At 33.3% G+C, this 16,936-nt stretch overlaps 1 protein-coding gene and 1 long non-coding RNA gene across 5 annotated transcripts in view; one reads left to right on the top strand and one right to left on the bottom strand.

Annotated features, from left to right (window-relative positions):
- Positions 1-16,936, top strand: part of LOC114328931 (probable E3 ubiquitin-protein ligase HERC1) — a 240,144-nt gene that overhangs the window by 189,135 nt on the left and 34,073 nt on the right. For all 3 annotated transcript variants that reach the window (XM_050659505.1, XM_050659504.1, XM_050659503.1), the window contains 2 exons: positions 7,387-7,998; positions 15,919-16,269. In XM_050659505.1, coding sequence (XP_050515462.1) covers positions 7,387-7,998; positions 15,919-16,269 — 963 coding nt within the window. The remainder of the gene's footprint in view (positions 1-7,386; positions 7,999-15,918; positions 16,270-16,936) is intronic.
- Positions 1,976-4,555, bottom strand: LOC126890512 (uncharacterized). 2 transcript variants are annotated; one of them, XR_007700343.1, is made up of 3 exons: positions 4,213-4,555; positions 3,952-4,154; positions 1,976-2,157 (listed from the first exon to the last, which is right to left on the bottom strand). It is a non-coding gene; the product is annotated as an uncharacterized LOC126890512 (long non-coding RNA). The 2 variants fall into 2 exon arrangements; XR_007700342.1 differs by having other exon boundaries at positions 3,952-4,146; positions 4,213-4,554.

Genomic DNA, 16,936 nt, shown 5'->3' with positions numbered 1-16,936 from the left:
TTGAGACGCTGTGTCAGGTGAGGTGTTTGAAAATTTGTGTAACTTGATTCTGTGGTGTGAAGGTGGTTAAACTTTTGGTTTATTTTTTTTTTCGCAGAAAATTTTTAGATGAAGTAATTGTATGATGAAGATAACACAGAAAATACAAGAGGGCAGCATACTTTGCAAAACAACTGTTACAATTTGAAATCAACAAGTTGTTGTCTTGCAGGTAAAAAAGTGACTTTTTAAAAAAATTATATCTTGGAAACTAAAAATTATTTTTATTTATAATTGAAACATGTAAAAGTATAGTACTCTCAAAAAAATTTCAGCCAAAAATATTCATTTTTGTAGAGTTTACTGCAATTTTTCGACAACAGCCCTTTTTTGCGGTGAGCAGCATAACAAGTCCAGTCTCATCTGAAATCAAAGTTTCTTGTAGTTTATACCTCTGGCTAGTGAATGAACAAAGGATTTTTTATTAGATGAGGTCATTTTTGTTTTATAAAAAAAACTACTTTAAAAATGAGAAAAATTGGGGTCAAAAATGTGTTTAAACTTATGTAAAATCTTCAAATTTCATTTTTTTTAATTCCTTCGTTCATATTCTAGCCAGAGGTATAAACTACAAGAAACTTTTTGATTTCAGATGAGACTGGACTTAGTTATGCTGCCAACGCAAAAAAAACTTAAACTCTACAAAAATGAATATTTTTGGCTGAAACTTTTTTTGAGACTACCTTAAGTACTATACTTTTACATGTTCCAATTATAAATAAAAATAAATTTTAGTTTTCGAGATATAATTTTTTTAAAAAGTCACTTTTTTTACCCACAAGACCTATGTAACCCCTTAAAAAAATGTTTCGAAGAATATGTTTGATGACCAAGATGCATACATATATTTAGAAGGAAAGTTCCTGATTTCTGTAGTATAATACATAATACCAAAGAGGAAGTAGCCCTAAGCGCCGGACTCCACTTGCGATTTGTAGTTGTGAAGATTGAACACATTCTTTCAAATAGAAGTCAATCCATGATTATTTAGTCACAAATGGATTGACTTTTGAAACAATGTGTTCAATCTTCCTGATTACAAATCGCAAGTGGAGTGCGGCGGTAATAACACCAAAATATTCCATATAGGTCCATAGAAGGTACACAGACATTGAAAAATTCCTGGAATATCCCCGAAAACATGTTCCCTGAACATCCCAGGAAAATCCTGTGTCAGCATTTTAAACATTACCTGAATGTCTTATTGGAACATTCCATGAATGTCCACGAATGTTCTCTGGACATTCAAAATATATTTTGTAGACATTCCCTGGATATACCAGAAATACAGTGATGAGCGCTCTAATAACCGGCAAAATAGCACAAAAGATGTATTAAGTAGTGAGATAAAAAGACATGAAACTAGCCGAGCTGGGAAATTTAGCGATATTAACTTATACATTTAGATTGTATTGATTGTGTACCACCTTCAGACGTATCAGACGAGTTTGGAAACTACCACTGTCACAGTGACAATTTTAGTTGACATACTCCTCCGATATGTGTAAAGGTGGGATCAATATAACGTAAATTTAAAGGTTAATTTCGCTAAATTTCCCAGCTCGACTAGTTTCATTTCTTTTTATCTCACAACTAAATATGTTGCCCATATTTTGCCGGTTATTAGGGCACTCATCACTGTACATCCTTGCTGATGTGACAATACCTCCTATCTGTTTTTTCATGAGTTTTGTATGAGAGATGGAAAAACATGTTTTAAGGTCACCTCCTGTGTTCATATGTAAGTTTTGACTTGTTTTGTAGTTCATAGATAGTTTAATTTACTACAAAACAAGTCAAAAAATATCATATGAAAACAGGAGGTGACCCTAAGACAAGTTTTTAGTCTCTCTTACAAAACTCATGAAGAAAAACAGATAGGATGTATTATTACATCACTGACGATATGTGGCCATACCAAATAATACATCCTTGATAAATATAAACATTTTTATTGAACAAAATCTTTTCATACATTTTTTTAATGCAATTTACTGATATTCCTAAATATTTCAAAAAAATGTGTCACATTTGCTTTGTAAACCTTTCTTTTGCTTTTCGTAGCCACATATTCCGTTTCCTTCCTGGTTTTTTGTAGACCACTTCTCTCAGCTGATTCTAAAAAAAAATAAAATAAATGGTAATTTTTCTATCCTTTACAATTAACAATCAGAAGAAATATTATTTACAGATAATGATATGCATAATAATAATAGGTTTGTTCTAGCATCAGTTTCAAACAGTTTGAAACCATCAGCGAATAGTGGACCAGCGCGAGTAGAGGGGATCGCACTGGCGACTGTATTATGTTCTTTTACTGACCAACTGTTTGCTGACGGTTTTTGACTAGTTTGACTGCTTGCTAGAATAAACCTAATAATAATGAATATTTTGTATTTTGACAATGACATCTGATGTGGAAGTCAAAACATTAATAAAATTATTTTTTCAAGTTAACTTTCACATGCGCGTCTTAAAATTGTACTTTTAATACTTATATCATAAATAACTATTAAAACTATCTTAAGAGGAAACAGTATCGATCAACAGGTAGCGAAAATGTGTTCCAAGATTGCGGCTGTAATTTTGAATATTTTTTCGAGATATTTGGCACACATATTCTTAATATAATAAAGAATGGCGGTACAGAGCCCAATTTGAAAAATATATTAATATGTGGAAATTACTCTGTAATTAAATACAATATAAAAAAAACGAGCTTGTACCGCCATTAAAAAGAACAAAAAAATACACTTTCTTCAAATACAACTTTTTTATCCGATTTTGTGTTATTTTGGAACTACTAAAATTTTTTATTTCATTAATAGTTCCAAAATTACACAAAATCTAGGCATCGGATAAAAAAGTTTATTTGAAGAAAGTGTATTTTTTTGTTCTTCTTAATGGCGGTACAGGCTCGTTTTTTAAATATTGTATAATTACAGAGTAATTTCCACATATTAATATATTTTTCAAATTGGGCTCTGTACCGCCATTCTTTATTATTTTACGAATACGTGTGCCAAATACCTCGAAAAAATATTCAAAATTACAGTGGCAATCTTGGAACACGTTTTGGCTACCTGTTGATCGCTACTGTATTAACTTAATACATTGTAATTTGCTAAACCAGTATATTTTACTCTACTACTACTCTACTAGCTACCTCATTTTCCACTGTTTCTAAAGACTTGTTTACATGGGTAGAGTTTTGAGGAGAGTAGAGTAGCGGTAGTACTCTACCAAAAATGGCTTGATACCATTCACATGAGGAGAGTACAAGTATAGTACTGATGCTAGTATAGTGAAACCGATTTTTGTATTTTTAAACACTCTTGATTATAAGTGCACCTTAAATTCTTAATTTTTTGCTTAAGCTCGTTTACTCCAAAGCCCCCTTTGCCATTCTTTCGACGATTTCATCCTCCGCAGCTTGCTGCAAACTTTTATTTCTGTAGTATACACTACATTCCATAAACACTGGTATTCGCCGTATTATAGCTCTACAAGTTTTAAAGTTTCATCTTCGGTGAACTTCATTTTCACTATTTACACAAAACACAATTCCAGCCAGAATGACAGCGCCCCCATGTACTCTCCTACCTACTCTATTCTGCCATAATTGAGCGTGTTCCATGGGTAGAGTGTGCAGCCGAGTAGACATTTTGGCAGTAGTGGTGGTCATAGAGTAGTTACTTTGCCATAGGTTGCTAGTCACTCTTCTTTAACTCCAACTATACACTCTACCAGCTATTCTACTGTGCTGAGCATTTTTACAGGTAGAGTTACTCTACTCTATCAAGTACTTGCATCATTACTCTACCCGTGTAAACAAGTCTTAAATCTACTGAATGAAAATCTACTTAATCTTAATCTACTCTTAATGAAAAATGTCTAAAATCATTTACCCACCTAGTATTATTGTAGAATTTAAGACAGTCCAGTGCCTTATAAATAATTTCAATATGAATATTTTTTCCTTTAATTCTCCTTTGATACCACTCCATTTTAGATTTTGGGGAACTTATTTCATTGTGTTTATAGCCCATATTTATTGAAGGAACCCAATCTGGAGATTGTTATTATCGATTAAGTCGGCTGGTTTTCCTATTTTCCTATAAGATTAAAATGTTAACATCTTCAAAAATCGTTACTGTTGTAATTGTAACTTACCAGATATAAAATGATTACAGCAGACAGGACAGGAAAATTTTCATTTCGCTAGTAAAACCTGTACATTGTATTGCATTTAACCATTGTTGTCTCTCAGATACCTTATTTAGTTCAGTTTAAAAGTGAACTTTATCTTGACTTTATCACAATTACTTTGCAGTTCACACTTCAAAACACAACACCAATGAAGCATATTATCTTTCTAAATTAATACTTCCAGAGAAAATGTTAAATTAATCTTTGTACAACACAAAATTACAAAGAAATACAACTAAAATTATCTAAAACTCATGAAGAACAGATAGAATAAGATTTATCTTTTACACCCAGTAGCCATATTGAGAATAGTATACCTACATATTATTATGAATCAGTAGAAACGATTATATTTAAATTTGGTAAATATAACTCCGCACGACCACGCAACTCGAAACACAAGTACGCAAACACGGTTGCGTGAAGCGTGGCTCGCAATCGTGAAATTTACGAGACTTGCTCGACCTGTAGATTCTTGTGAGAAACCTTAGCACAAAATACGAAGATTTAACCTAAAACACTTAAATAAAATATGGTTCCTCACTGAGTTACAGGGTGTTTTATCTAAAAATTTAAAAACTATTTTTGCTCGGCATTTTAAAACTATTCGACGCATCCTTTTCATACTTGGCAGAAAGTGCGACTACTATAAACCCTACTAAATTATGATAAACAAACGTTTCTAGCTCCTACCAGAGGCGTACGACAGGGGATAGTGAATGGTTGACCCTTCTCAAATTCTATGCCACTGGAGGAATTACTATTTTAGTGCCATTTTTAGATTCTCCAATACTTTCTACGTAAATAATATACTCCTCATTGGTAACGATAATGTCATTAGTTTTCGAGATTTTTGAAGTTAAATATGAAACGGCACAGTTATTTTAATTCATTTATGATAATATGATTCATATGATTAAAATTTAAAAATTATTTGTACCCAGTACTTTAAAACTATTTGGCGTATCCTTATCATACTTGGCACAAAGTGTCGGTACTGTACACCCTACTAAATTAAGATATATAAACACTTCTAGCTACTACCAGAGGCGTACGACAGGGGATAATGGCTGGTTGACCCTTCCCAAATTCTGCGCCACTGACGAAATTGCTATTTTAGTGTAATTTTTTTATTTTTAAATACATGTTATGTAAATAATATTTATACTCTTTATTCGTAACGATAAAATGATTCGTTTTCGAGATATTTGAAATTAAAAATGAAGCGACACAATACATCAATCAAAGTAACCGTGTCGTTTCATTTTTACCTTCAAAGATCTCGAAAACTAATGACTTTATCGTTACGAATTAAGAGTATATTATTTTCATAGAAAGTATTGGAGAATCCAAAAATTGAACTAAAATAGCAATTTCGCCAGTGGCGTAGAATTTGGAAAGGCTCAACCATTCACTTTCCCCCGTCGTACGTCTCTAATAATAGACAGAAACGTTTGTTTAACATAATTTAGTAATCAATTATTTTCAATGGGAAATAAGCCACAATTTTACCAAAAAAATGATTTTATTGACGTTTCGACACCCAAGTCGAGTGTCGTTGTCAAAATACAAAATAATACTAGATTAAACAAAAATGTTGTTGCTTAGCAAAAAATTCTTCTAATAATTTATTTAATTTGACTCATTTATATCGGCAATTCAGGCATGTATTAAACATTTTAAAGTAGAAGACTTTAAAATGATATTGCCAATATTGATGAATTAATAATTAATTAATATTTCGACTTGGGCGTCAAAACGTTAAGAGGATCGGTACGTATTTTCGGCTGCAATGCTATTCAAATGGGGATTCATTTTTTTCGAATCCTGAGAAAACTAATAAGTATTTTTGAAAAATTTAAACGCAGAATGAAAGATCACGTTATTAGCGAGGGCCGAAAGTCCCTGAGAACTTCTATAATGTTTATTTTAATAAGTTACAGGGGTGAAAAACTAAGAGAAAATTTAGTGTGATTTTTAATTTCAAATATATCATTAAAAATAAACTTTTTATTTATTCTAAGGGACTTTCGGCCCTCGGTAATAATTTACTCTTTCATTCTGCGTTTAAATTTTTCAAAAATATTTATTGGTTTTTTCAGGATTCGAAAAAAATAAACACAATGCCGTGGTAATATTTTCCAAATCTATCTTTGTCTTACAACGTACTCAGCCGAATATAATATTGTCAGCATATATTGTCAGTCAGACACTGACAATCGGTGACAATTTTAAATATTTGACATTGCATCGGGAATATGTTGAGTTATTGATTAAATATTATTGAAATATAGTGTATTTGATAAATAATTGATTTAAGACGTGAACTTAATAAAAAGTTATTTATTGTGTATTATTTGTGGAAGATCCAAGCAGAGAATACATCAGGATAATATATTCTGTGATCCAAGTATTTTGTTGTTAAAGATGTTCAAAATTGTAAGCGTTCCATAACAATATATTATTAAAAAATCACTTTAACACTTTTCTTCTTTTCTCGATTGAGTATTAGTCTTTGTTGTACAAATAAATTATGACAATCACTGAATACATAGTTAGTGAAAAAATTATCACATTTATTAACTGAATTACTAATTTCCAATTATAAAAATAACAGTTATCCAAGAACATTCAAAACCCATCTCTTTAAATTAATGATGACATTTTCAAGTAGAATGACATTCTAGTAATGTTTACATATCCATACCAGTGTGAATTTTACTACACGTAATTTGCCGTGTAAGGACAGAAAAAGTAGGGATACATGTAAAATATTTGCGAATTATGTACCCATAGCCTTAATAAAATCATTTTTTTTTTGGTAAAATTGTGGCTTATTTCCCATTGAAAATAGTTGATTATAAAAATTCCACAAGAAAATAGCTTCAGAATAATTTAGTAGTTTGTACAGTACCTATACTTCCTGCCAAGTATGAAAAGGATACGTCGAATAGTTTTAAAATGCTGAGCAAAAATAGTTTTTAAAATTATTAGATAAAACGTCCTGTAACTCAGTAAGGAACCACATTTTATTTAAGTGTTTTATGAAACACCCTGTATATAAATTGAGAATTTAGACGAAAATACGTATTCCATAGGACTTGAATAACTGTATATGTAATCATTTATTATTTTTAGGAAATGGAGGCGTCTACTCCAACGGCATGTGCTGGTTAGACCCCAACCACTACCTCTCAGTAGCCTTCAGCAGATCAAAAACATTTTACATACTTAACTATAGCTCCCAGGACCTTATGAAGAACCTTCCTCTTGCTTCGGTAAGATGTACACTGATGAAAAAAGGAGTCCGTGGATTGAAATCGGCACCGTACTTTAAAGTTTTCGCAGAGTTACTACCCACAATGCTTCGCGATCAGTATAACGCCGAGAAACTCACCGTTCAAACGGGGGCACATCTTATGCATTCAGTTTACCTCAAAAGTTTAGCCTCGGTAGCACTTTTGTTGGACTTGGACAAAGTTGTTTGCTACAAAATACGTCCATTTAACAACAAGATTGATTCTGAAATTATTCCAGATATGTTTTGGTTGCATACGTTCAGTTTGGCTACCAAAATGGCCGATAATTTGATCAAGAGAACCGAGTTAAGTGAAGATGTTATTAATTTGAGTAAAATTTTGGACGAAGATGTCCAACCGTCTGCGATACAAAATATGGTTTGGAGTTTGAAGCAAGACGAACAGATAATGCAATGGTCAGCTCAGAGGCCACAGGATTGGCAGTTTGGTGGTAGGTTTGAACTCTTAATTTAATATTTCACGTAAATATTACCTTACAAATGTTATATTATATGAAGGCTTTAGATATCAATCAGTGTAAGTGATCTGTTTGAAGTTTTCAATATTTGAAGTTATTATTATTCCGTAATTTTACATAATTATTAATATAATCTAATTATCTCCCTAGCTTGAACCACACACTTAAGATACTTTTACGGATTATGCAAAAATGAGTACTTATTCCTTCTGTGCGGAAATAGAATGGGTAATAAGCAATTTATATTTAGAAATGGTCAGTGGCGGCTCGTACCACTTTAAGAAGGTAGTGCCACAACTCGGGCAGCCGCCAAAATTTTTAGTGACGGATTCACGATATTGTCAAAGAAAGGTATACTGACAACAAAAACTAAAAAAAAATATGCGCGGATACTTTTATCTTATGTACATATCTTAAGTTTATTGATCTGAGGTGCCAAGCAATTGTCCAACATTGATCAAAACAGTTCCGTAAATTAATTAATAATAAAATCCTCTTAACCTACCACCAGCATTTAGTGCTGATAGTGCTTGAAAATTGTTATTACGATTTAGTCTCTATTTATCAATTTATAAAAATAATACTATTTCATTATTCACACACATGCACAAATTTTTGTAATGTCACTTTTAAAGTTTACGATATATTATGAAGTTCATTCTTCTATCTTTTGGTTGCAAAGTTTTCAATGACTTTATAATTAAAATTATCAATACAATTTACAAAATTCTTTTCTGCAGATAGCATACCTAAAGCACTATTTTTCGATGTAAACATCGAAAAACAGCGTTCTGCTTCAGATGTTGATATAGGAATGGTAACTAAAATACTTAAAAGTTTAATAGTTTCTTCAAATGTGCTTTTTAAACCTTCCCCCTCTACAATAAAACCGATAGCGAACAGCCCCATAGGTAGTACTTAATTCGTTTCGCTAATACAGTACCTACTTCTAATTCAGTTTTAAACCGAGTTTTGCTTAAAAATTAAAATTGTCTCCATGTTTCATTAAGAAATGGTTCGGAGAACTGATGCTTATAAGCAGAAAACTTCTCCGACATAAATAAATTAGAAGCAAGTAAATGTCCGGAGAAGGTAGACCTTTGAAAGAATACTTTGAATAATATGAACCTTTAAGTCGTTGTCTAATTCGGCGCTAAAATTGACCAGCTCCTTAAATATGCCTCTATTTTCTGAATTTTCTTTTTCGTCGTGACCTCTTAAAGCTAACTCGAAAGCTCCACAACACCTTATAACATTTGTAGTTTTTTTTCTAGCGGAAAACCACCAAAAAAATTTTTAAAATACTAATCTTTATTGTCAATTAATAAATTAAACTTAAGAAATAATCAAAATATTATCAAAATACCCACGATCATGATGCACTAAAAGTTTAATTATAAATACAAAAACTTTTTAACAGAAAATATACATAATAAAAGCGACAAACCAGCACATAAAGAAACTCAAAATAAATTGACCTGGCTTCATACCCTCGTGCCTGGCACAGAGATTCTAATGTTAAGGTATACTAATAGTCCAATATAGCTCTTTCTCTGTCACTTACATAGAATGCTCGTAAAATCTTTCTCTCTTTACTCGTGCCAGTACTGACTTCGGCGCGAAGGAGATTCTCCTGTCGAATACTCTCCGCTGTCGGCAGGGATTGTATTGCACCCATAGTTGCCATATTTTATATAATTTATGAAGATCAAAAGAAATACACACAAAAAAATTAACAAGAATTAAAAAGTTTTGAAGATAAAAAATATGTTTATGGATAGTTAGCAAGGTAGTGCCATGGCTCTATGGCACTACCTCACGGGCCGCCACTGGAAATGGTCTAGGAACTAGAGATTTTGTATGCACGTTCTCTTACACAAAGTTGTGAGTTCCGAAAGAACGTTTATGTTTGTTTCATCGACTTCGAGAAGGCATTCGACTGAGAACAACACGATACACTTTTCGAGAATGCGGCAGCAGGATTTGATCGCTTCGATATAAGACTGCTAAAATACTTGCATTATAATCAAGTAGTCTCTATCCAAATTGGAGATAGTCGTAATGAAAAACAGCCCCTCAAACGAGGAGTACGACATGGTCGTGTTTTGTCACCCAGTATTTTTAGTCTGTACTTTGACGAATTCTTTAGGGAGCCTTTGGATGACAGACAAGAAGGAGTAAGACTAAGCGGAGAAGTAATCAACAATTCAGATATAGTCTAGGCGCCAAATAGAGGTCACCGTGTCCTTTTCAATTCTGATGGACAAACTCAACGGTTTCTTATGGATTTTTGGCTTCTGATTACGAATTTCGAGGGTGGATTTCGATCCGATTGGTCAAAAAATTGTTACAAACAATTTAATTGTTTATAAATTGTTATAAGTCTCTGGCTCATAAACTAAAAGAAATAAAAAAAATATTTCAAATAAAATTTGTTCCTTAATAAAAAACGACGAAAAAAAAGTTTACTCAACTTAAATCCAACAATTAGAACTCAAGATATTGTAAAATTAGTGCACAATGCAAATTGCAAAATAAGTATTTTTCGAAGCTTTATCGATCGTAACTAGGCTTCTACGCATGCACATGAGCCTTAGAAGGTCTCATTTTAAAGCTTAATTAATAGGCTTCCAAGCAATGTTTGTTAAATTACTTTATTTTCATTTGTTTTAAAGTTATACTCGTATGAAATTATATTCTTCTTTAAAAAATGTACATTAATTTGTTTATAAGGGTTTCAAGCAAATATGAGCTATAAATATTTATACTTTAATTAACAATAATGATAGAAAAACTCAAAAGCAACAATTTGAGCTTATGAAAATGTTCGTAAGTTTATTTTTGACTAAGATATCGATATTTTAATGGCGCGCTATGAGGCGCAAGATTGGCTCACCGCGTAAAGGTTCAGGCGCTAACTTCTCGATGCAAATTATAATTTCTACGTATATATACGGTATCTTTGGTAATGGTGAACTGATGGTATCTTTGGATGGTGAACTGATTGTAAAAAGCAATTGTCCAATAACAAATATTCAGAATTCATATCCGATATTGAACAGAATAATTATACCACCCAGTAGATTGCACAAATTTATTTGTTTTTATATTCACACACGTAGATTATTAGTTTAGATCCAAATTGGTTAATTATCAACAATATAATTTGGAAATGACACGAAAGTGCTGACAAAAGTAGAATTATTTACCTTAATTAAATATACAAATCACGCGGGCATCGTGTCACCAATGACCCAATTTAAGCTTCTATAAAACCAAGATATCTGGCCTAGAGAAAGAGCATTCATCAGTCTACATCAGTCTTTAGCTAATCGCGTATCAGTAATTAATCAGTGTTCGGAAGTACTCCCGGGGTAGAATTACCCTAGTGTCGGTTCTATCAATAAATACCTTTATCGCTATTCGGTGTTTATATCCTTATCTTTATACGGACTTTATACAGCAATAGTTTTAAGTACCTGGGATCGGTATTACAGAGTAATGGAGAAATAGATGGAGATGCATGCAGTAGATTTAGGGCTAGATGGATGAAGTGGAAAGAAGCGAGTGGTGTGTTGTGTGACAGAAAAATTCCAATGAAGCTGAAAGGAAAATTCTATAAAAGAGCCATAAGACCGGCTATGATGTACGGAACTGAATGTTGGGCAGTGAAGAAGAAAGAGGAACAACGAATGCATGTGGCGGAAATGAGAAGGCTTAGATGGAAGAGTGGAGTGACAAAGAAGGATAAAATTAGAAATGAGTATATTAGGGGAAGTCTAGGTGTGGCACCAATTGATGCCAAAATGAGAGAGCATAGGTTAAGATGGTTTGGTCATGTTCAACTTCGAGACGTTAATCACCCAATACGAAGAATAGCTGAAGTGCAGATTCCTGGAAGGAGTAGGAGAGGAAGACCAAAGAAGACCTGGAGGGAGACGATAAGGCAAGACATGTTGGTAAAGGGGATTGGCATTGATATGACCCAAGATAGAATTGTGTGGAGAAATGCAATTAGGGAAGCCGACCCCGCATAGGGATAAGGCAAAGAGAATGATGATGATGATGATATACGATATCTTCATTTTTCATTTTTGAAGATCCTAATAAAATCTTATCATATAATTCTTATAATTAAATCATCATACTGTACCCCGTATCACCTTTCATTCTATTTACTTTCTCTTCTATTTTTTGTACTAAATGAGAAAAAACATTAAAAACCAATATTTCAGAAATATTCCTAAAAAGTAAGTTGAAATTATTTATTAATACTATTTTTACAAACATTTTCTTTCATGCATCTGCATCGAGATATGCAGAGAATCTCAGCTTTTTTACATCTGCATAGCAGTTTTTGTGCTTACTGCACATTAGAGCAATTTTTACAGATCCATGGCGGTACTAACTCTGTTCTTGTAGGCAGTAAAACTTAAACTTTTTGGGGCTTCAGAATCTAATTATCTATATGATATCCATATAAAGTCGATCTAGTTCTTTTGCAGCATCATCAAGGCACGTCAATTGTGTGTATGCCGCCATATCACATTGTGAGTCAAATGCTCGTTTTATATGCAATGATAATACTGCAAAAGAACTGGATCCATTTTTATATGGATATCATATTTTGGCTCATGTGCATGCGTAGAAGCCGAGGTATGATCGATAAAGCGCCGAAAAATACTTACTTGGCTGTGAGCCGATCTTGCGCCTCATAGCGCGTCATTAAAATATCGATATCTTAGTCAAAAATAAACTTACGAACATTTTCATAAGCTCAAATTGTTGCTTTTGAGTTTTTCTATCATTATTGTTAATTAAAGTATAAATGTTTATAGTTCATATTTGCTTGAAACCCTTATAAACAAATTAATATACATTTTTTTTTAAGAAAATTATAACTTCAAACGGGTATATCTTTAAAACAAATGAAGTTAAAGTAATTTAACAAACTTTGTTTGGAACCTATTAATTAAGCTTTAAAATGAGACCTTCTAAGGCTCATTTGCATGTGTAGAAGCCGAGTTATGATCAATAAAGCTTCGAAAAATACTTATTTTGCAATTTGCATTGCGCACTAATTTTACAATAGCTTAAGTTCTAATTGTCGGGTTTAAGTTTAGTGAACATTTTTTTCTTCGGTTTTTATTAAGGAACAAATTTTATTTAAAATATTTTTTATCTCTTTTAGTTTATGAGCCAGAGCCTTATAAACAATGAAATTGTTTATAACAATTTTTTGACCACTCGAATCGAAATCCACCCTCGAAATTCGTAATCAGCAGCCAAAAATCCATAAGAAACCGTTGAGTTTCTCTATCAGAATTGAAAAGGACACGGTGACCCCTCTGGCGCCTAGACTAATATGCTGGCGATACAGCACTTTTTGCAGAAAATTTACAAGATTTCCTTCTCCTTCTTTAAGTGTCGTCTCCCAATCGGCGGTTGGATATCATCACTATCTTTACTCTATCAATCGTTGCTCTAAAGAGTTCTATAGAACTGCATTTAAATCAGTCCCTCATTCTTCCTCCTTTTATCTTTCCCTAGTGGGAAAAATTAAGTGAGTAAGATTAAGATTGGTCAAGGTGGATGGTCCTCTTAATGGAGAGAAGAAAAAACGTGTAAACCATTTTAAATACCTTGGCAGCTGTTTAAATGTAAATTGTGACTCTGATCAAGAGATAATAACCAGAATCGAAATATCACGTAAGGCTTTTATGACCTGGAAACCAGTTTTATGTATCAGAAACCTGTCGATGCATATTCGCAAGAAAGTCCTGAAATGTTATGTGTGGTCTACATTACTATAATATGGTTGTGAGACATGTACATTAAAAACCACAATGCTTAATAAATTAGAAGCATTCGAATTGTGGTACTTTCGGTGGATACTAAAAATATCGTGGGCTTCGCACACTTCCAATGAAGATGTCCTTAAAAGGATGAAATCAGAACGTCTGCTCATAAGCATCATAAAAAACACTTCGGTCATATAATTCTTCTTCTCTTCTTCTTCTTTTTGTATAGGCATGACTCTGTCTGTTTTTTCAATGTGCCTCTAGTAAGTTGTCGTTCCATCGTTTTCGTGGTCTTCCCACTGATCGTCTTCCTATTGGGGAACCGTCTCTCCTGACTACCCTATTTGTTGTCATTCGGCTTATGTGGTCATTCCATTCTGTTCTTCTGTTTCTTACCCAATTATTAATGTTATCCACCTTGCCTCTCCGTCGTATATCTGTACTTCTAGCTCTGTCCCATAGAGTCTTACCATCGATTTTTCGAAGGGTTTTCATATCCGCTGTTTCGAGCAATCTTTTTGTCCTCTCTGTGTCGGGGCGTGTTTCTGCCGCGTATGTCATTATTGGTCTGATGACTGTTTTGTAAATTCTGCCTTTCATTTCTTTTCCGATATTTTTATTTCTCCATATTGTGTCATTCAGGCAACCTGCGGCTCTGTTTGCTCTATTCACTTGATCTTCCACTTCTGTTTCGAGTCTTCCTTAGCTAGATAGTGTGATGCTTAGGTATTTAAACTCCATCACTTGTTCTATTATCTGACCTTCCAGCTCCAATTTACATCTTATTGGATCTGCTGTTATAACCATGCATTTTGTCTTTTTTGAGGAAATTAACATGTTAAATTTTCTGGCAGTTACGTTGAATTGGTGCAGCATACGTTGTAAATCATCTTCAGTTTGAGAGATTAGTATTGCATCGTCCGCATAGCAGATTACTTTAAGTTGTTTTTCTCCCATTTGGTATCCTTTTTTAGTTCTTACTTTTTTATTATTTCGTCCATGATCAGGTTGAACAATAAAGGACTCAAGGAATCCCCCTGTCTTATCCCATTGCCGGCTTCAATTGGGTCAGTTAGTTCATCTTCCACTTTTACTTTTATTGTGTTGTTCTGGTAGATGTTTTCTATCGTTTTAATTATTCCCAGAGGTACCTCTCTCGAGTATATCAAGTGGATAACGTCCTTTAATGTGACCCTGTCAAATGCTTTCTTAGGGTCCACGAAACATAAATATGCCAGTTTGTTGTATTCCAACGATTTCTCTTGAACTTACCTCATTTTAAATGTAGCGTCAGTGCATGACCTTTCCGACCTAAAACCTTGTTGTTCTTCTGCTAATGTTATAATTTCATTCAATTTGTTTGTTATCACTTTTGTTGTTAATTTTAATGTTGTGTTTAATAAGTTAATCCCTCTGTAATTCTCCGGGTCTGATTTGTCTCCTTTTTTGAAGAGAGGTATTAGGATGCTTGATCTCCATTCTTATGGTATTCTGTTTTGTTGTATTATTTTTTGTATTAGTTTTAATAGTTGTTTAGTTAGATCTTGTCCTCCGTACTTTAGGAGTTCGTTCGATATTCTGTCCTCTCCTGGAGATTTTCTATTTTTTAATTTTCTTAATGCTTCCTTTACCTCTTCCTCCAATCGGCAGCAGCCGATTGAACATGATGACGGCCAACGTCTGAATACGAACACGTCACCTAAAGAAGAACTACCCGCCATATTTCGTGTTGCTTAATACTATTGATATTGATAAGTTGCATACTATTGTTATTAATAATCAAATTAACCGCCTTGCAATCACTTGACAGTTGATCTGTTTCTTGGTTGGATTATACCTAGTTACTACAACTTTAATTTAGTAAAAATCTTTTGACTTCGTTCTTTTGTACACATGGTACAGCACAACCAGTTTCACTTTGTATTTGAGTCTGGCTAAGTAAAAGACCTGCACGGTACCAAAATAAAATTCAAAAAATATGGAAAAACCGAACGTCAACAACAGAGTGCGCATCCAAATCTCAAATACAAAGTGAATCTGGTCGTGCTGTACCTTTCTTACGTAAACGAATAACTATATGCTTTGTGGCTAGGTAAATGCAAAGCCTATCTCTGGGGTTCAGACCGCCACGGTCAGCTAGCAGAACTAGGCTACAGTGCATCCATTCCGGCACAAGTAGAATCATTTTCGATTGCCAGAAAGATTGTTTGTGGTCAAAACTGCACATTCGTCATCGAGGCCAACGGAACAGTTTTGGCGTGCGGTGAAGGCAGCTATGGACGACTAGGACAAGGGAATTCAGACGATTTGCATTCGCTGAGCGTTATTTCCAGTCTACAAGGTTTCGTTATTGTGGACTTAGCTACGAGCGTTGGTTCCGATGGACACAGTTTGGCTTTGGCTGAGAGTGGAGAAGTTTTCTCTTGGGGAGATGGTGATTATGGTAAGTCAAGTATTTTATCAGTATCTATTCAATTTAATATATGTATACTCTGGGCAAATTAGAAAAAATCAAGGAATAGTTATTTATGTACAAGTCAGTAAAGTTACTCTTTAGGGAATGAGTCTGATATTATGAGCCGAGCGAGCCTAGCGAGCGAGGCGAATAACAGACTAGTTCGATAAAGAGTCTTTACTGACGTGGTGCATACAAAATTTTATCGCCAACAATTTGATATTGGTTTTATTACTTACAATTTACAATTTAAGAATTTTTTTTAAATTTTAGACGTATTAAAAATTTCATGACAGTGATGACAGGTGACTTCTGCATGATGGCCGCTTTCGATTTTTAATCGATAGTTATCAATATTGAATAATTCTAAATCTGTAAAGTGTTGATTTATTTTATATGAATATAATTACAAAATACTACAGAATTTCACTTTTCGACATCAATGTAATTAACAATGTCGTAAATTTTGTACAATATTTTTAATAATTACAGTAAATAAATTGTAAGTTAACTTAAATAAATAATCGATTACTGCCATCGACCACTTACTTCAATTCCGATTAATCGCGGCAGGTAAAGTAAAATTTTTCTTTCAGTACAGTAAAGTGTTACTTTACTGCCGCAAATGAGGGCAATAATGAATGACTTTAGTGAC

The sequence above is a fragment of the Diabrotica virgifera genome, chromosome 8, assembly GCF_917563875.1.
Source record: "Diabrotica virgifera virgifera chromosome 8, PGI_DIABVI_V3a".
Classification (NCBI taxonomy): domain Eukaryota; kingdom Metazoa; phylum Arthropoda; class Insecta; order Coleoptera; family Chrysomelidae; genus Diabrotica; species Diabrotica virgifera.
This window is presented reverse-complemented; position numbering and strand designations above follow the sequence as displayed.